At 36.8% G+C, this 21,727-nt stretch overlaps 2 protein-coding genes across 15 annotated transcripts in view; one reads left to right on the top strand and one right to left on the bottom strand.

The window, feature by feature from the left end:
* Nucleotides 1-3,765, top strand: part of JADE1 (jade family PHD finger 1) — a 107,192-nt gene extending 103,427 nt beyond the window's left edge. For all 8 annotated transcript variants that reach the window (XM_040557007.1, XM_040557004.1, XM_040557003.1 and 5 more), the window contains one exon: nucleotides 139-3,765. In XM_040557007.1, coding sequence (XP_040412941.1) covers nucleotides 139-1,040 — 902 coding nt within the window. In that variant the 3' untranslated portion in view covers nucleotides 1,041-3,765. The remainder of the gene's footprint in view (nucleotides 1-138) is intronic.
* A 100-nt stretch (nucleotides 3,766-3,865) lies between these two features.
* SCLT1 (sodium channel and clathrin linker 1) overlaps nucleotides 3,866-21,727 on the bottom strand; it is a 43,740-nt gene continuing 25,878 nt past the window's right edge. For 4 of the 7 annotated variants that reach the window (XM_040557014.1, XM_040557015.1, XM_040557010.1 and 1 more), the window contains 4 exons: nucleotides 20,927-21,123; nucleotides 11,489-11,567; nucleotides 10,319-10,414; nucleotides 5,901-6,564 (listed from right to left, as the gene is read on the bottom strand). In XM_040557014.1, the coding sequence (XP_040412948.1) occupies nucleotides 6,502-6,564; nucleotides 10,319-10,414; nucleotides 11,489-11,567; nucleotides 20,927-21,123 (435 nt within the window). In that variant the 3' untranslated portion in view covers nucleotides 5,901-6,501. Of the gene's footprint in view, nucleotides 4,137-5,900; nucleotides 6,565-9,758; nucleotides 9,929-10,318; nucleotides 10,415-11,488; nucleotides 11,568-20,926; nucleotides 21,124-21,727 lie in introns of those variants that run through there. The other 3 variants (XR_005819949.1, XM_040557012.1, XM_040557013.1) reach the window with 3 other exon arrangements.

Here is a 21,727-nt window from a genome sequence, read left to right as displayed (position 1 = left end):
CAGTCATGGTGTAAAGATGCTGGGTAGGCAACCAAACACCCACTTACACTGAAGAATGGAGTTAAATAAGTACAGATCAAAAGTTATGTTTGCTCAGACATGGACTGCTTGACTCTAACCCAGTGTGTTTACATTTAGGTGTGCCTTCCTCATTCTCCTCAATGGAAAACGTGGTGTTGTTCAATAGTCCATCTTTGGGTCCCGACGCCCCTAAGATAGAGGATTTAAAATGGCATTCTGCGTTCTTCAGGAAACAAATGGGCACATCTCTAACACACGCTTTGAAAAAACCACACAAGAGAGACAGAGTAAGAAATAGCTCTGGGAACGACAGCAAGTCCATGCTGAGGCAGCCCAGCCAGAGGGAAGGTGGCGTGGCTCCAGGTAGCTTTTTAAATTTTGACAAGACCTTTGCAGAAACACGGATTGTATCAGCACAGCAGAAAAACGGCATAGTTATGCCAGACCACAGAAAAAGAAGAGACAATCATCCACAATGCGAGGTAATCAAGGCAGAACTAAAGGAAAAAACTTCCAAACACAACCACAAACCACTGAGACCCACAGAACTCTCTCAGAGGCAATCAGAAAACAAAAGGGCTGTGAACCACTCCAGTGGTAGGTCAGCACCTGGCACACGGAGAGATATAGTGCCTAAATGCAATGGGGGTCTTGTCAAAGTAAACTCTAATCAGACAGTAGTTAAAGTGCCTACGACGCCCACGAGCCCAGTGAAAAACTGGGGCGGATTCCGAATTCCAAAGAAGGGGGAGAGGCAGCAGCAGGGCGAGAGCCCAGAGGAGACATGCCGCCAGAACTCCAGCTACCCCTATCTGGGTATGGGCAGAGTTTCACCGAAGGACAGGGCAAAAAGCAAGCTAAAGCCTGACAGCGAGAATGATGGGTACGTCCCTGATGCGGAAATGAGCGACTCAGAAACTGAAGTGGCTGAAAAAAAATGCAGACAGCAGAGGCTCAGTCCAAACAGCTCTATCAGCAGGAGGACGGACATTATTAGGAGAAGCATCCTGGCATCCTGACGGGGCAGCGCGGCACCATGGTCAGTAGAGTCACTGCCTACAAGCCAACTTCACTTTATTTATTGGTGTGAGAGGGGAGAGTTCTTAGACGTGACTACGGACTGACAAATTGATAACCCATTATTCCCAAGCTGTATAAACATGTTTACATTCTCTTAAAGCTGGATTTGTTTGCTCCCCAACTCATTCTGTGACAAGTTTCTATCTCCTTTATTTGCAACCTTTCCGGGCAAGCAGAGAAATGACATCACTACTAAACCAGGATTTGGTGATGAACACTAAAGTAACTCACAGAAACATTTAGGGGGCTAGGGTGGGTAGGGGGAAGTAGGCTGCATTCATCCCTATTAGCAAAACAACACCGTTACAATTCTCTTACCTTCCCCTGCTTTCCAGAAAAGCACAAGCTCTTAATTTAACTAGTGTGTGTATTGAATCAAAGATGGTTATTTATGTAACCATATTGCACTGCTACACCCCCTTACAAATGGTCACTTGCCTTGGATTGGTGGTAGGTCTTTGTCCTCCATTTGCAGAATGTTTTTGTTGCACTCTGAGAATAGGTGGCAGCCAAAAACCCTCCGCAAGCTCCAGTCTAGGTACAACTGGGTCTGCGAGATAACCAGACTTAACCGGGGTGTTACACTGGAGAAAAAGGAAGGGACAGGTCAGGGCTACAGCTGCCACACACTGCAACAGCTTCAAGGTACTCAGGCTGAGTGTGTGGCTTAGTTCTGAGAAAGGGGGGCAGGCTTGTGGGTTCCTGGGCCCTCTGGCATAACCCGCAGCATTTAGTCAGTCACCTGCCTCCTGGAATACATTGACAATTTCAGAAAAAATATTCTAAGGCACTAGTCATTAGGATTTCCCAAAGCCCACCACGTATGCACTAATAATGGTATGTACTGGGAAAGCCAAGCTTATGACACTAAAGGGTTACTTTAAAATGGACATAAATATATATTTTTAAATAAAATGGAAAGGCAATAAATTGTGATTAGCTCTTTACAGTCAAATGAAGAAAAAAGTATTCTATTCTGGACTAGATTTGATGGAAGAGGGAACTCATGCATACTTTTTTTTTTAATAATTGCAAATGGCAATAACTAGTAAGCTATGAGCAATAATATTAATATTTCATTATTGTACTTTTTTGTACTGAGTGCACATGTAACTGGATTGTTAGAAGCCTGTCAAATTGGAATTCTGCATAGATTTAAGTCAGGTATGCATTGGTTAAAAGGAAGTTTAAGCAGGCAATGTGCTACAGAAATACAGGCATAAAGAACAAAATCCCATTATTTTCCACTCCTAGCCTGCCATTGCCACGTTCACTTACATTTTAATGTTAGACCCTTCCGTCTTGAGCAGGGAAAATTTTAAAATACAGTAGAACTCTGCCATAAATGAGTCTTCCAGAGGATTCAATCAAAAAAGGCTTATTAACACCCCATCTTGCTATGCAAGTTACTGCTTACTTAAACATTTCGACAGAATGCGTCCCTATCATTTGTGTTTTAAAAGTTTTAAGTCTTGACCTTTTGATACTTTTTGGGGTGATGGTGAGAAAAGGATATTTTGTTTAACATGGCATACTTCTAAAATACCATTGCTGGACCCAAGAAGTTGGATTGACCTCACGACGCACGTAGGTTAAAATTAAACAGGGCACTGGTGAACATGAAACTATGTAGTTGCTCTTGGGATGTGATAAAATGAAAGCATTTACCTGATCAAAAAGCAACCGACAGACGAAAGGTAAGTGCAGGTAGTTCTACTCGACATACAGCAACATTTTCAAGGCAGGCATTGCTATTTTCTGTAAGAAGCTCACGACCATGTAAGGAATTGTTTGTCAAGCCATAGATGGAATAATCTAAATTCTGATTCTAAGTAAACAGTTAACCTCACACCGATTTGAGAGAGGTACCTTGTTAATTTGCACTATTATGAATGCTAACATTGTGCAGAATTAATGCCTTACCTGTTCTGCTCCCTGATGTTTAGGTTAATAAGCTTTCTAACGTTTCAAGTTATGCTGAACCAAAACCAAAAAAACTCTTTTCCCCCCACCCCAATTACAAAAAGCTGTAAGATGACTGCAGTGTGACCAGCTCTGTAGGATAGTTTTGTCTCCCATGCTTAGCGCTCAACAAAGAGGTGTCATAAGCAGCAGTGATAATACAAACCCATGCCCTCTGTTCTATTGGGATAGACCATTTTCTTAATTTCTGTTTCTGAGCATTACCTTTCCTTGTGCAGACTGACCAAGAAATCTTTGATTATGATTGGTGTATTATGTCAAACTGTAGGCTAGTTGAACTTTTTGTAAAGTTGCCTGGAATGCCATTTGTTAGGTTACGAACTCACACAAATCTAAATGAAGGGTTATACGTGTTGTGTACAAATCTTAATTTCAGAAAATTGAAAAATTTGTCATTACATTTGTAAAACCTTGTACAGAAGATTTTTCACTATGTGCCTAGCTTTGGTGTCCATTCAGCTGAAATTAATTAAAAAAAGGTGCATGAAGAGAAACAGATAGAAATAAAAAGTATATGTAGAGATGACTATTTTATATTACATGGCCCAGTCCTGTATTTATTTTCCCCCTTTTTTGAAGTATTTATAAAGACCTAGTTGAAGACAGCTGTATTTTTTGTTAAAATATTCAGTAGAATTGTGCCTTTTTGTCTGTATGTGAATAAATGCTGTACATTTTTGCAATATGTTTGCAGCAGTGTTTTACAGTTCACAGTAATTGTTTGGGTTTTCACATAAACACTTAACTGCGATGATTTCAACAACTTTCATGGTTACAAGAGGCATTTAATTTGGATCACTACAGCTATCAAAATGCATGCTAAGGTTGCAAGAGAAAAGATTTTGTTTAGGAATAGGATAGGGCTTCATTACTGACAGCTGTGCCTACCCAATCAACAGCAAATTGCATGCTTACTTTTTTCTTGGTATCTTCAAAGACATGTTACTTACCTCCAAGAATTTAAATTCTTTGATATACGATGTCCTTCCGAAGTCCAAAATCTTCGTTCATGTTCCACTGGAAGGATAAGTGAGGTTTCTTAGCTGTTAACTCTGCAAGATAAGCAGGCTGAATGTACAGACACCCCACCAACTGTCTGTACTAAAGCAATGCAAGATGATGCTAGTTGCTATAGCACTTTTTACGTAATGGGAAGCATAGCATCACACTAGAGCATCTTTAAAACACTCATGAACTAGCGTTAGGGCGGGAAAGGAAGGCAGGGGAAACCCAGACTCTTCAAAGACGTATGACAAGAAATACATAAATGTAAAACAGGCAAGACATGTTTGCAAAGACCACTCTTTGACTCCATTAAATAATCTGGTATCACAAGGAAAGACCAAAACTTACCTAAATTGCAAGCCCCAAATCTCGACTTTCAGCAAGTGCCTTTTCTCTGAACAGCCGTTGTGGGCGATGTGCCAGAAGACCCCTTGAGGAAGCCAAACTGAATGAAGCGGAGGAGGTGGATGATGAGCTAAACTTAGACCACACTCCCCTTCCTATCTGGCCAATTTTTAGCTGCTCAGAGAACTAGGCAGACAGATCAAAGAGAGAATGTGATTCTTTCCAGTTTCATCTGCCATGACTGCTCTGATGCCCCTTAACTTTACTCTCACATGCTTATGTTGTTGTAATTCATACTCCAGCAAATAACCCTTACACAAGAGCTTCACCAAAAGCTAAAATGAGTACTACCCACCATTAAAAGCTAACAAAGTCCTGTGCCTCCAGAAACAAAGGAACAAAAATACTGTTGCTTAAAACCACACAATTATCTGCCAATTTCAGCCAGGTTTCACCTCACAGAGCATCCCTTAAGGAGCGACTGGGATTCATAGCTCACACAAAATCTTCCAGGTTGTCTGTCAGCATCTCAGATGCACATTACGCAAATGAAAGTTAAGGTGCCTGGTACTTACCTCCCTCTATATCGTATACGTGGTTGATGAAAATCCCACTGCAACAGCTGTCTGGAGTTTCATGACGATATATCCATTTGCTTTAAAAATGTTTGAAGTCTTAGCAAAATTACAGATTACGGTGGATGCAGGCATATATCAGACTGCAAAAGCATGAGCAAAGAAGTGTGTGCAACTGTAGAAGTAGTAACTTCCTCTGAGGTAATCAGAATTTTTCTTTGAGGTTGCTTCCATCTTACAGACTCTAACAGTCTAGCATGCTTTTCTGGAGATGCCACAAAGATATTTCCACATGGCGATCAACCCACATCTGTCCTCTAAAACACAAACGCAATGAAGATCCACTACGATAGACACATGATCTTCGTTATCCCAAAACAATGCATTTCAGCAAGCACTAGGTAGGCAGGGTAAGCATTATCCATCAACTGAATTAGAAGCCATAAAACAGAATTACACTCTTCACATTTAAAAGGGACGACAAGAAATTAAATTACTTTAGTTCAAAATAACAGCACTTCAAAATTAGTTACACGTATCACGTTTATAATATACACTGAAAGAGAAAATAGTTCAGCTAGAATTTGAGGATAATATGTATGAAGTTTCTCATCTATCAAAGAAAAACTTGTACACAAGAGGATTGCCATGTACTGGCATCTGTAGAATTCAAACACACTATGTAATAGTGCGTAAAAGCTGGATGACCACCCTTGCGCAAATTCAAGTACAAGAGAACTGAGGTTCCCAGCCATATACAACCCAAGACAGCATGTCAACACAAAAGCAAGGAACGATTGCAAAGTCGTAATTAGGGGAGAGGGGAAAAAAAAAAGCACAACTGAATAAAGATTATGGTCCTTAAAAACTAGCTGTAAGAATAACCATAAATAAATGACTTTATTTATTAACTGTTTCCCAGGGACATCACAACAAACTGAAGTGAATTCTTAAAAATGGAAGGCAACGGAGGCATTTCCAGTTACAACACCTACCATAAAAACAGCAATTGTTTGACATTCATGATGTAATTGGTGTCTTACTACAACTCGTAAAAGATTTTCAAAATGTTCCCAAGTTACTGCACTATCAAAAACCAAAAAATAGGTATCAACAGTATGCGAAAAAAGCCGCTTAAGAATTTCAGTGTAATTACATCTATTCCCTGTAAACAATTCTGTAGTTGGACATAGCTGGTATTTTTTTTTTTTTTAAGACCAAAACTGACCAATATGCCACAGCACTGTATCAGATTGTTTCATCTGCTACATTAAAGGACTTTAATTACATCATTTTGCAGTCTTCTTCCTATCTTTACTACTCATACAGAGACAGAATCTTCATCCACCCTTCCTTCTTACCTGAGTAAAACAGAAAATGTTTATACAAAGTTTTACAAGCCTTGCTATGCATTTGCTTTTAGTGCTCCAATACAAGATTTCACCAGCAATCTTCTTAACTCCAACATGGTGTGAATGAACAATACATCTTTTTAAATGTTTTCCAGTTCCTTTAGCGAAGCAGCTTTTTTCTTCTGTGAACTTATGACGCTGAGCTGTAATTAAAAACAAACAGATAGCTTCCTATAAATTTTTTTTTAAGATCTAAGTTACAGTACAGATTCAATATGGAAAACGTCACGGAGAGGGAACAAGCTTAGTTAAGTTGGTATTTGGGGTAAACAGAAGAATTTACTATGCATTTTGTAGATGATTACTGCTTGTATCTTATTTCAGATCCCAACGAATTACAGATGATGAAAGATTAGGTAGTACACTTAAAGACATTTATATAGAAGACACACATTTTAAGCCTATGCAAACATTATCCTGCATTTTTAATGCTTTTTCACTGAATTACTATTATTTAATAATAAGCTAAGATTTATAGTCATTGAATAACCACTGATAATTTTAATATATTATTTCTTCATAATCATCTCTCCTATTAAAATACCACACAAGCTATAGTGCACAATAACGCAGCACTGAGAAACAGTCACCTTTGGCTTAGAGGGCAAAAAGCTCCAGCCTACAATTCCCTATCCAGCAGTGAGCCAAAAATCTATTTGACGACCCTACTTGTGCCTTACTTTCGTCTCCTTAATACCTTTAAGGAGCCCCCTCCTGCCTTGCCTCCACCTACCTGTTCTTCAGAAAGGCCAAGTCAGCACTTTGTGGGAATGCTCTGTGACATACACCATGACGGTGCAACAGTGACTTGAAATAACATTGATATCAAAAGAAAAAAAGGTGGGAAACTGGAGTATTAGACTTTAACCTACATCAACAAATATTTCTGGTTTGTACTGTGTCTCTGGAAATAGCTTTGTGGCACTCTTTTTACATGGCACAAGCTTTGTTTCTTCAGAGAGAGGGGAACCAACATGGAACCACCCCTTTAAACACAGTCCTAAATCAACCAACCACCACAGCCAGTCCTTAGTCCTCTATGGTAAGTCCCTTACCTTTATAGTAACCCCTACAACATGTAGGGGTTAGTTACCTTCCAAGGTAGCCTTCTTCCCCTGTAGAAATTTAGTGTACTGACAAAATCTCAGCAGAATAAAGGTAATGCTACATTTAATTTCATTAGCAGTATTTTGCTTGCATATACAAATATACTATGAGGCTGTTCCCTTTGAGTGGAAAAATCAGTGCTGCTATTTCTCGTAGGTTTCTTTCTTGTGATGCTATCACGTCCAGGTCCCAGTCCTGTTGGACATCCATCATGATATGCCCTTTGATTGGTATGACATACCAATTGTGCCCACTACTAAATATTTTTATGCTGTAGTACTTTACTGAGATGCCACCTGATCATCCAGGTTTACATGTCTAATTTTACTGCAAGGCTTAAAACGTGTGAAGAGAATGGTTTATTACCATACAGGAACTGTGGCTGTAATTGCTGCAGGCCCTACTGAAGACATACATATATACCACATGGACGTCTAGCATCTTTCAAATACTTTCAAAATCTCTCATGGGGAAACTGAAACAACTACATGTCAGTTACCTCAACCTATAGCAGTGAAAGAGATGATGATGCCATCCATACCAGATCCATCTCTCAAAGCACACAAATTGTGAGGAAAGTAATTATCACTACTTTGAAAGAGTTACAAATCTAACATCAGCCAGCATAAACTGTTTTACCGAACTGGTCAATGAATCACACAGCCAAGTCAATTCCATGATGCTTCACAAACACGAGCAGATTTTCTCTAGCTAACTTGCTTCTGCAACAAGCTGATTCCAGTTGTTGGAGCTTCACCGACACTTCAGTCACTACATGAAGTCCTGCCTGCCAGCAGTAACCTCTGACAAGCCTGACGAGGGGCAAGGCAGTTCTGAAGACTATCAGCAAGATCTGAACAACAATACAGCTGATAAACATCTTGTCAAATATTTGTTACCTTTCAGGGACACTGGTGCAGAACTGTTAGTTACCAGTGTTTCCTGGAGCAGCAGGACCTCTTCCTATATGGGTAACTAAGTCCAGGAATGTATTCCCTTGAAAGGTGTATGACCGTGTTTTTTTAAGGCAGAGAGCATATCAGAACTATTCGAGCTGAACAGATCCATGTAACAAACAGGAAGTTAAAAAAAAATAAAAATCGGTCTTCCAGAGCAAATTTTTACCAACTGGATATAGACCTTGTTGTGGCAGGGAGCATTTCCAGCCAGGAAACATAACTTATGTTATGACAGCTTGGCAGCGATGCCCGTTTATTCACTGTTGTTGGAAAAAAAAAAAAAAAGCTATTTGTCTTAACTGGACAATTTAGATCAACCAAACGTTTCCTCTCTGCAACTCATGCAGGGTCACCCACATTAAAAAGCAAATAGTGTTTCCTAAGTCACTAAATAAAATTAGGAGGCAAAAGGATCATCTTTTAATAGGAGACCAACTTGAGCAACAGATTTGCTTGGCAAACAAGTGAACCCGATAGATAGCCCTCCATAGGATTTGCTTCAAGACATACAGCTCAAATAGCATGGGGAAAGAATGCTGAAGGGATGTCCATCAGCGAAAATAAATAATTATAGGTAGCGCAAGGTTGAAACAACTATAGCCTAAATTCTCTCAGAAGATAAGCAATACCTTTCCACCTTTCCCCCGAGTATCCCTTATGTCCAAAAATACTGAAGAGTACCGGTCAAAGTTGGAATTGAGTTGTAAGGGAACTGGAAAAAGAAGGCTGCAAAAATTCAGCTCATTAAGTAATTACAATGATGCACAAAGAGGTCTTAGGAATACGAATAGCTCTAATAGACACAACTTGTCTGAAGCTTTCAGATCACTGAAACACGTACTAGGCATATTTACTATGGTAGTGAGCTACATACAACATCCCTGCCTTCCCCCCTTGCCATGGCCTGGAGAAAACCAAGTTATTTCTTATGCTGTCTGCATAATTTTCAGTACTTTTGACATCACAGGACTTAATTATATCTATTATACGTAACCTATGACAACTGCAGGGGTGTGTACTTTTCCAACAATCCTTGGGGTTATTGCTACTGGACTAATGAAAATGCAGATGAGCAGACAAGAAATTAACAACCTCTGGAGTTCACACAACATGCCAGGTTCTCAAGGTTGCAGTTTGATGAACACTAAACAGGTCCACACCATCAGTTCTGTCCTGCACTCACTGCACAAAATTTCCCCATGCTATTCATGCAGCCATGCAATGAATTACAGCAGGGAGCTGGCCGAAAAAACACACCAAACAAAATACCCACAAAACAGCTGTGCTGCTTAACATTTTTATAAAGGCTGTTCTCTAGCCATCAACTCAAGACATGCTTTGTTTCAAAGTGATGCTCTGTTCTCAGACAGACTCGCCAGGAGATAGGTACTTCTTTGTTTCATGAAGCCATCACTTGCAACTGCTGCAGCAGGTTACCAGGCTAAAAAAACAAGCCTGCTTATGTAAACAAGAGCTGAAATTATTTAAGGACTTTTTTTTTTAAACTTGCTGCCATTTCTATGTAGCAGATTATGGAAACAATCATCTACCTTCATTCACACACTTTGAACCACAAGTGTAATTCGCATCAATTTTGTTTCCATAAACAAATCTACATCATCAGTTAAGCATCCTCTCAGAAAGCAGTATTTAATCAAACATGCATCAGTTTTGTGATGACACATTCAAAATACAAGATTGCTGTTCAAATTACATTAGTAATACTGAATATAGAAGATCACCTCTGCCTTGGGAATAACATGAAATGAGTAGTTTTGCAATATTCAATGAGATTTTTGTCTGCAGTTAGGTAACTGTTATAGTTTTGTACCTTTTGTGATGCAGTTGCTGCCCTCTGTTCTGCCTGGCTTAGTCGCCTTTGAAGCCTATTGATGTATTCTCGATATTCCGTCATTAATTTTTCATCCTGTGGAAACGAAGTACCGCGTTACAAATGTAAAGTTCTCTTTACTGGATCCATACCTATTGCAGTGAAAAGCTTAAAGCAAGAGGAACTTAAGTGGAGCTGTTTACCACCTATAATAACACTCAAGACACACTTTTGACACATTATAGACAGTTTCCAGCTCAAGTATGACATCCTATCACTTTTTCAATCACAGCGATCTTCAGAGGAAGTTTTATTCATTTCACCGTTTGAAGTAAGACACAAAGCTGGCATTTCAATCCAGGTAATTTAATTTGCACTACCTTACAATATAAATATTTTAGCTATATTCAAAGGGAAAAAGAATATACATATGATATTGATCTTGCTACAGCTGCCTTCTGTTCCCTTCATCAAATGGTATGTATAAAGCCTTTCTTTACCATTCTTTAACATTAGTTTCAAAAATCTATTCCCACCTTAGCCCCATTTTTCTCCTCTAAATAATACAGCACTACAAAAAACAACACACAAGGATTCATCCTAGACAGAACTGGATATTATCCCAGATTTATGAAGCAGACTGACAGGGTAGCTGTTTTCTAAAGTGACCGTTAATTATTGAACAATGCACATTCCAAAACAGCCATGGCCTTAATTTTTAATGAATAATACTTTTATCTGTATGCATATGTACACATACAGTGTACATTCTACTATACATATAGTATGCTGAAAAATTGATCTCTCTGCATATGCTGCATTATCCATAACACAATGCATCCTCCTATTTAGAGATATGCAGGCATAGGCCTAAGTTTCTTCACAAACATTTCCTGAACTGTCTAAAATTACCAGATTACTAACCATGGGAGATGATCTCTCTACCTTTCCTAATAATTTGAGAGTAAAGTTAATTTGTCTTCCTGTCATTTGAACACGACAGTCAGCAGAAACAGTGGTGTTTTCAAGCTATGTCCACTCCTGTCAAAAATCCTTTTTTTTTTTTTTAAACCAGAAACATAACTCATCTAAATGGGTTTCTGTTAAGATCCTAGTGTATCTGCATTCTGTTGTAACTGAAAGGAGTGGTCGTATCGGTCAATATCTTACCTCAATTACCTTTTCATTTGCCATTTCCAGCTGAGAAATGAGCTCCTGGGTACGAAGTTTTTGTTGACTCAGCTCACTTCTATTAATCAGAAGAAAAGATGCTGATTACCACAAAGTAGTGCATCAGTTATCAGAACATGATCTCAAAGGCTGTTTCTTGCATTGTATGGGCTTGTGGCATATTTTTAATTACAGCGTTGCTCTTAACAGATTAATTTCAAAAGCACTACAGAGGAATGGCGGAGGAATGAAATGTGTTAGAATTAAAAGAACTTTGTCACAAGCATTCAACAATTTACAGGGCTTTTCTGCTGTTTATCTTATTTTACAGGCATATTATCAAATACACTATGAATTTGCCCAGCACATTTAATTCTTAGATTAAAATTCTAATTAGTGTTTTATAATCAGACTTCAATATGGACATTTTTGAAGATACTTTGAAGTATAAAACTCAAATCTTTCTGTGCTTTGTGTGACAGACAACAATGCAACATTTCAGAAGGAATATGTCCCCTTCTTCAAAGTGGTCTTTTTACTATTACACCACATGAGTTTTAGTGATCCTAACTTTGTATAGTAGTGAAGATAAATTAATTAATATTAATTAATAATGCAATTAATATTATGCACCAAAACGAGGCATTTTCAGTACACAAGTCCTAATGAACAGCTGTTTTTTGAAAACTGTCTTAAAGTTCAGTTTTTATAAATCATTTTGTTAGCAATACAAAAATTGTACACAATTCACATCTTTTCATACGTACTTTTCAAAATAAACTATTCAAAAGCTACAGCTTACAATGTGTGAACTGCTTATGGTCAAGTTTAACTATACTAGTAAAAATGGCATTGAAAATACAGAACTATCAAATTGTGACAAACCATCTCTAGTGCTATGTCATCTTAAGGAGAGGATCTAGAAATTAATTTTCAATATTAAGAATTCCTACTCAGTGAAAACAATCAGTCTCCCCTATTTGTTCTGTGGTGTGGAATTAGCATTCTTAGTAGCACAGACCATAAACGGAGTTTGTATGCTTAGGTACAGCTGTATATCAAGAAATTATTTTTATAATTACATCACACTGAACATGTTTTGAAAGGAAACAGTTTAACCTTGTAAGTATAAGGAAATGTGACAGCTGTCAGGACAGACAGTTGATTTGTTCTGATTGTTAACCCTCCCCCTAATACATATTATGAGATTTTAATATTAAAATTCAGCGGTAACTCCAACTGCTGAATAATCAAATCAGTCTCTATGGCATACTGTCCTTGTTAAGTGAGTAGGAAACAAAAGGTGAGCTTTTAATATTTTGGCAGACGGGAGATAAATTCACCAGCTGTAGCAAGTACATTCTGCGGAGCTCTCCTATGACAAATATAGCATGTGCCAGATGTTTTTTTGGTTGAGTTATACTATAATATGCTTCAGTTACTCTTACTAATTATGAATTTTGTATACTGCCAGTACCTGCAGCTGTCTCTCATCCTGTTAATTTTTTTCTTTAATGAACATCTTAAAATAAGCAGTTATGGCTGCCAAACATTACAGAAGTGCAGCCAAGAATAATGTTTTAGAAATGAAGGAAACTTCTTCATCTCAAGATGCTGTGCAATTCACTCAGTGTACTGTACAGGATGTAGGGAGAAGGAGAAGGTGGCTCTGGCCAACACTTCATACACAGACCAAAAAAAAAAAAAAAAAAACATTATTCCTCAGAGGTAGATTCTTTTCAAATATAGAAAAGATAAATCTGAGAACTCCAATAAACACACATGGTTACAGATGAGTCAGAAATTCTTAACTCTGATACAGAAATGTTTCAGAAACAGAAACTGGAACAAAGACACACGAAATAGCTTCAATCAGGTACGAAGAAAGTTATGACTTAAGCACATTATTTAAATTTAAAAACAATATGGCAAGAATTCCATTTTAAAAGTAGTGATGATTATAATTCTAGTGAATTAAAAAGACAATCAGTATAGTTGCTCAAATATAATGGGTTAATTTTACAACAAATGCTTTTTTTTTTTTTTCCAAAAAGTTATACCTTACTACTAGACAATAGTGGCAGATAGCTAAGATTACAAATTTACTATTTTTTCATACTATGTATTAGTATTTAAATTTAACACTTTTCTTTGAAGAGAGTTAAGATTTTTGAATTAACTTAAATGATTTTTTTACATGGAAGCCATTTTTGAAGTATTTACTCTATTATTTAAGCCAATGTTTATAAACTATCTTATGTGCTGTTCGTTCTCTTAGATTCAGTTTATTCTCTTCTAAGAAGAGTTTTCTCTTCTAAGTTGTCTCTTCTAAGAGTTTTCTCTTCTAAGAAGAGAACAGAATTGTATATACATTACCACCCCTACTCAGGCTTATTTGTACCTTAACTAAACAATCACCATGAGTCTAAGAGACCAAAGTAATATTCACTGCAGAGTTGACATAACCGTAAATTTCCTGTAAAGTTTTCAAGTTATGAGATCCATATTCTTCCCATCTGCAGTTTTCATGTTATACTGCACTGAAGGTCATTCTATGGATAATGCAATCATTTGACTGAATATGACACTTCACTTCTCTCTGTGAATCTTGTTCTGATCTCTGGTCCAGAACAGAATCATGTTCAACAAAAATGTGCTCCTGGTATTGACCACTGGTGAGGATTCTGCTTAGTGAGTACATGTAGCCACTGGTTATCTGCCAAATTTCAGTTTACCCCAATTCTTTTGTCCTCATTCTCAGGGTTAGAACTTAAAAAGAATGAAAAATACCAATAGGTGAATTAGAAGGGATTAACCAGCTATTACAGCTTGTCTTATGACCTCTTTGTTTCCTTGTTAAACCTCATTAGCATAAATACAGCCCACTCAAGGCCCAGCACTGGACTTCAAACAATGAATGATTTGCCCTCCCACCCCCCTTTAAAATTTGTGTAATGACTTTCATTTGCATTTTCTTTTAGTAACTGCTTACAAATTTGATTACCCTGTTTTTGCTTAAATTCTGTTGTCAGAACTTTCTCTCTCACACCTTCTCGATCTAGACTGCATTCTCTTCTTACTGAGGTTTGTTTACTTCCATTCATAAATTTCATAATACTATCTTGGTATTGGTGGTTTCATTTTCTATCTTTGCTGCCATTTATTCTTCTCAGATTAAATATGAATAACTATATAGCCTTATTCTCAATGCTGTAGGGTAATAAGAACAGTTCTAGCCAGTACCATTCCCCCCAAAATATGGCCATACTGACAGTGATCTTGGAGTTGTGATCTACAGCTGTAAAACTGTAAGCTCTACATCCTGTGATGAAAAACAAAAAAAAGCTGTCTCTATTTCTTACAAAATCCTACACACATGGACTCCAGCAGAATCGGGGACAGATTTAGAAAGGAACTGAAAAATCTCATGGGTTCAGGTAAAAGAGTTTAGCAACTGAAAGAAAAAAAAGCAAAAGCAATCACTCACCACCACCAGAGGAACGCCCAGCTACTTTGGAAAATCTTTCATCCAGTTTTATTTCTGAGAATGAGATTATTATGAATGGTTTATCACCTTGGCCAGTTTGGGCCAGCTTTCCCAACTACGTTCCCTCTCTACTTCTTGCCCACCTCCAGCATACTCACTGGGGTGGCAGCGTGAGAAACAGTGGCTTTCGCACTGCATAAGCATTGTTCATCAATAGCTGAAGCATCACTGCATTATCAACATGGTTTTGGTCACAAATCTAAAATGCAGCCCCAGTACTCTGAAGGTAAGAGATTTTTATATGTATTTATATATACATAAATATATAAAGACAGACAAAATTATTATTATTATTTTTTTTAACATACATATATAGAGGAAAAAACAAATTCACCAGCAAAAGCCTTTGGACAACTAATCTTTAAATATGAACACTGTACCACCTTCTTTTTTAAAACTTTTAACAGTAATCACTGAAATGACTATTTTATAATTGTACATAGCTGCCGTCCTTTTCATAATCTTACTGTAGTTTAAGTTCATTTCAGTAAATGTCATTAAAACTCATAGTACATCTAAAATTGATGCAATCAAGACTCAGAACAGCTTCATTTCATAGGCTGCAAGACTAGATGCTTTGCAGGAATAAAAAGGGTAAAGACTAGTCACAAGTCATGCTGTCAAGAGTAGCATTTTTATTTGGAAGTATGACCTATGCTGCAAGAAGCACTGACCTTCCTAGTTACCTTCAAGGTTGCCTTTTGGCACAAGTATATCAAAGCAATCCTGGTTCCTTTCCCTTATTATGAGATGAAGGTAAGGTCTACTACCAATAAATCATTCTAAAAGTGTACAACATCTTAAGATGCTTAGAAGGAAGAAAATTTCGTCTCACTTATGAAGAATATATTGTACTTTTCTGAATAAAATGGTGGAATGTAGTCTACAAGTATTCAATTCATTGCCTAGTGTTTCAGCACAGTTTTGAATTCCAAATTCAGTTTTACAGGCAATGATTATGCATTTAACTTATACCGAGACCCAAGTGCCCAAGAAAGCACTGAGTAATTTTCAGCGAAGCTTAAAAGTATTGACTTACTTACCAACATTTTTATCTACATTTTTTTCACTGAACTACTAGATTCTCATGCTGTTTAAAAAATCATCACTTTGCTCTACTATTAGAGCTTGAAAAATTTACTTTTCAATTAAAAAATATTTAAAAGTCAACTAATGTTCTCTGATGTTGCTTTGTTTCTTAAAAACATTTATTTAATGTTTCCTTTATGTATATGTATTACACCTCGCAAACAAAACACAACAGACTGAAAGACAACAAATGAGCAGCATAGAATATGGAAAAGTAAGCAGCTGTTGCCAGGAAATTAGTAAAGAAGCCAAAATGTTTCAGACACTTTCACATGGAAAATGAAAGTAATGAGGAGAGACCAAAACCAGCAACAGATCATGAATTTAAGGCAAAGGAATGGGAAACACCTACACTAAATGAGACACTGACTCAATGCCTGTGAGGGCTTGAGAGCTGCACTAACAGCAAACTTCTGGTGAATGCAATGTTAAGTACTTTTATGTAATGTGCCTCCCCAGTTAACACGGGCATGACTTTCTAAGGAAGTTTATAGCTTCATGAAAAACATGCACTTGTAAAGCACATTACTATGCTGTAAGAGTACTAATTCTTGTTAAAAACTGAAATTCTATGTCACCAACACAATCTCTGCATTTGCCCATACATTTACATGAATCCGATACATTAAACAGTAACTTAATTAAGTGCCAAGGTATGCCTCTACTGCCCTCAAAATATATTAAATAAACATAACACGCTTAGGGAGTTCTCTGCCGAAACCCAAAAATGTTATGTTAGTATCTTTATCTAAGCTCATACCCTTCCTGTCCAATCAAGACAGATGAAGAAAATATTAAGTTTTCCTTAAAAGTTCACAGTTTAACTAACCCTCTCAAAAACACAAACTTAATAAGACATGCGTATAGGAAAGCTGAATGAACATCATCCTTTCACTTGGAGTCTGATATAAAACCTCCTGGTATGATTCCCTGCATTAGCTTCAAGAGGACATCCAAAACAGAACCTGTAATTCAATAGGCTGTGTTTACCCAGTATCACTACTAGTTAGTGGTCTTGGTGATAAATCTATCAGTGCATTGGCTGCAAAACTGTTTTGCTCTTTAAGTAATTCAGCAATTTTATTTTAGTTCACTACAAGGTAAGATGTGATTTGCCATTCTGTACTTGCGCACAAAATGCTTGCTCAAGAGTTATTGTGGTAAGATTAAAATAGATAATTATTTAGAATATGAGCTATGATTTTGCCTTGAATAACTCCTACTGTGCAGCTCAGGAGCTAGTTTTCATACCAACTTTATTCTATGCTGTATAATTAAGTATCTGGTAATGCATGTACATACAAAAAATAAACTGGTTTTAAATTTCCTAAATAATATTTATTTATAGGTACTGTTGTAGCTACTTGTCAACATAATATCAGAACATCACTGCACAGATTTAGATGAAATTCCTTATTTAATTTTAACTTACAACCTTTTATCAGAGAATTAACTTGTCGCTGTTGCCAGCCTCCTTTTAAGGCGGAGCAAATCTTCTCCAATAAAAAACTCTGATTCTCGATTATACAAAAACATAAAAGCATCACCAACAAAATTGTCTTAAAATGTAACTGACTTTGCTTTTAGACTTTGCACCAAAATGCCTACTAGTGACAGAGAACCAGATGGGCTTAGGCTAGACTTAGTTTATAATGAGATGAACTTTTTTTCTATTCTGCAGATCAGGCAGCATTTGCTGATACAGAATGATAAATTACTGCAGGGGTTTCCCAGATGATACCACATAGGCAGTCTCTCACATAAACAGGGGCATTTTGAAAATTTACTATCTATTTTTCATACAGATTCACAAAACAGACTTCCTCTCTTGTCTGTTTTATTTTCTATGTCAGCATTTTGCTGCAGATAAATGAGGTCTAAAGCTTTTGGCCCACTATTACAACATTTTAACACTTTGCATTAAAGCTTCATGAAGGAAAGCAGCTGTTTCACAGACAATTGTAATTGCTTTGGAAGTTTGCAATTTTTCCCTTTTAATTGGAAGTTGCTGAATTATATTCTGCATCTCAGTTATGAACATAGATGCTCAGCTATGGCAGTTTTATAGTTTCATGTACAGCAAATAAACTACAAATTTAACAGCTTAAATTTACCTTACCATGAAACACTACGAAGTATTTTTCTTCTCTAGTTACAGCATTTAAAATAGATGTCAAAAAAGCATTAGGAAGATGCAGCCATAAAGTGAAGCTGTACCACTAAGACTGTCAGTTAATATGCAAAGCTTCTGGTGTCTTGCAGACACAACGAACACTGTGATGATTTCTTCTGAAAGAGACATTTTGCTTTTTAAAAAAAACCTGTTTAGTAATCTTTACAAAATGCAGAATATTTAAAGGCGAAATAAATCCAGCCTATATCTGGACTGAAAACATAAAAAAACCTGCTTACTTAGGAGAGGTGAAAATGGCAAGAGGGACTATGTAGGACTTTTTTATCTAGAAAAATAGGCCAAAGTGTTATCTCTAACTGGACTTAGCGTGCTTTTGGTCCATCTGAAAAGTTTAAACTGAACTAGTCATCATAGATGAGTACAAAAATTGTTATAAACACTATAAACACTATAAAAGGAGTACTTTAAAAACAAAAGGGCTTCTACGTTGACCAGTGAAGCTGCAATTAAAACAGAAAGGTCATCAATAAGTATTCCTCTATTTGAACAGAGGATAGGTACAACTTGTCATGATAGACAGTGGGTCACTTTAAATACATAAGAAAATAGTTTCTAAGGGATGAACTGTACGTTCTACATACGACACTGCTATTTTCAAAGTTCACTGGAGGCCAAATTCACATTCTTCTCCCAAAAGATCGAAAAACAAGAGTAGTTGTATGGTAAACCTGCAAATGTTGTCTACAACAGAAAGTTACATTTCCTTGCTCATGTTGAGAAACTTGGTTCTAATTCTACTCACACCATAAGCATTCTGACAACTAAGAAATGTCAAGCTATGCTTAAAAAAAAATGACTTAAAATTGCAACAAGGATATTGGAAACATTATGGTTGAAGCTGACAAGTTGCAAATCATTAGAATGGAATATGAAAAATTTACAGATTACACCAAAGGAAATAAAAGCTAGAATTCGTAGGTTTCCAATTTTAATACAGCAAAATCTTTGCTTCCTTGTTAACATAATAGTAAGCAACTTCTAAAATCAGTCTGAACAAAGAAATATACTTGAGTGCATCCTGAACTTGACGTGGCTGAAGTTAAAAAGGTCATTTCAAATTTCTCAAATTAACAAAGCTACATGCCCCGGATTTTTCTCCTAAAAACCACTGAATGCCCTCTCTAAAAGGTACATATAACATTATACTCTTCTCTAGCCATTCAAAGAAACAAGACTTATGAAATCAGGCTTCCTGGTTTAGAAGTAATTGTGTACCAGTCTCAATTTCCTCCAGTTTTCAACCAACTTTGAAAAGGGGGAGATCTTGAAGACATAAACTTAGAAGATCTGTAAAAATATGAGGCTAATTAATCTCTAATTTATAGGCTACTTGATCTGACTGACAGAGTCTCCTGAGCTTAGGCATCAAATAAAGCAAACATGCATCTTTGCCTCTCGAGAAAGCCTGTTGAAAATGTGGCCTCCTGTTCCTCACAAACACCACCTACCTGGCCAGCCAGACTGAGTGATTGTGTGTTAGCTCATAATTTGCCTCAGTTTGTCTGCTACCTGCCAACCAAAAACGTGCAAGGAAGCTTAGGTGGAGGAAGGCAGTATCTGAAAAGGAAGACACTAGAAAACCACTGTGCATGGATAAATTCATTTAAATTTTAACACTTTGCAGTGTGTCCTTACAGTGAAAAGGAAAACCAAGATGACTGCAGATGTCATATCTGCTTATTTCATAAACTGGTTGGTAATGTATCTTAATGGATATTAACACACAAGTAGAAGCAAACACTACCTACAGCAGTATGCATTTAAAACAAAGAAAGGCTTGTAGAATTTATTTCAAACATTACTTGCAAATAGCTAATTTTTTACTGGGACGCTTCCTTCTCTACTCACTCATTTCCAATAACTCCACCTTCTTATTTTTCTAAACCAACTGCTGTTGGTATATAGGCTCACAGTCACCATACATGTTTGTATTGCCCAGCCTCTAGAAATGATATGTAGTATGTGTCTGCTGTGTGAGATGCCCTTGTCATTATGGCCTCTCAAAACTGAAAATGTTCTTATATTCTGAGCTGAGAATAAATGTATGAGCCAGTTACCTGGCAACCTGTACGAATTAAGAGAAAAGTAAAGTTTATATCATATTTTTGCTTAAGGCAATCAAAAAACTCATTTGTATCCTCATTAATGACAGCCAAGTGCTTGGAAGAGAACATCAGATATGTCTCCCAATATGTTTTTTTCAACTTATTTTACAAGCCTAGAGACTCATTCCACAACTGATTTGATGAAGACTGTTCTGAATAGAGATAAATATAGGAGTTTTCATAATACAAAGCTATTTTTCTACGCTGAGAATGCTATATTCTGAAAGAGAAAATTAAAAAGAATATATTCCATTTACTTTTTGTCATTACAAAATTCATACACATCAACGAGATGTGAAATTTCAACTTCAGTGATTAGCTGCTAACTTCACAAAGGGTTAAGTTAAAACGTTCTAAAGAGAACAATTTTTTCTTTTATTTGCTACAAGCACATCATCTATTCTAGATGGTTTGCTCTTCATTGCTTTCCACCATCATACTGTCATAGCAAATGGTTACCAGAACTGTAACAGCTGCCAGAACAACAACAAAATTGCACTTACTTTAGCTTACTGATCCTGGCTTCTGCAGTTTCACTAAGACATTTTGTTTCTTCTTTCCATCGATTTGTTGCTTTTTGCTGAGCTACCAACAGTCGTCTAAGTTCAGCTGTAGACTTTTGACTGGTGTCTTCCAATTCCTTCAGTCGAGCTTCATATCCATGCTTTTTCACAGCATGCTCATGCTCCATTGTGCTTATCTAGAAAAAATACCAAGGATACAACCAAGTCTCTCACTTCCTTCTTTTTTAAAAAACTCTTGAGCTAAATTTATAAGCATTTGCTGAAAGCATGTAACATACAATAATTAAACTTGTAATTATATACTCAAATAGATGCATGTTCCCAAAGCCAATTTAAGCAAATAGTACAACTGACAATAAAGGATAATGAGCTGTGTATGCTTATTTTTGTAAATAAACTTTATCACTCTCCCTTGTGTTTTCTCCACAGAAACATATTTTTTCTTTTCATCTAGCCAAAATGTGTTAGGACTTCCTGAACTGCAATTAAAATCTTTTGCACATCAGAGGAAAAGGGAGGCAAGTAACAAATCTTATCTGTGACTGCCTATAATGGAATCCAGTCTGATTAGGGACATTCGAAGATCTAGTATTTGTTTTATAACTGCTACCTGTCTGTCATGCTTGACTAAAAGGTTCTAGAGTTGGAATAAGATTTCTTTTTTAATTTGACTGCTTTTTTTTATCTTGAGGTACAAAGTGGTAACTGGATTTGAGATGGCCCTCATTCATAATTAACTACAACTGTTTACTCAAGTCTTCTTTGTTGCTGTAGATTCTT

Source organism: Cygnus olor, chromosome 4 (assembly GCF_009769625.2).
Source record: "Cygnus olor isolate bCygOlo1 chromosome 4, bCygOlo1.pri.v2, whole genome shotgun sequence".
Lineage (NCBI taxonomy): Eukaryota > Metazoa > Chordata > Aves > Anseriformes > Anatidae > Cygnus > Cygnus olor.
Note: the sequence above shows the minus strand (reverse complement) of the source record. Positions and strands in the feature narration are given on the sequence as shown.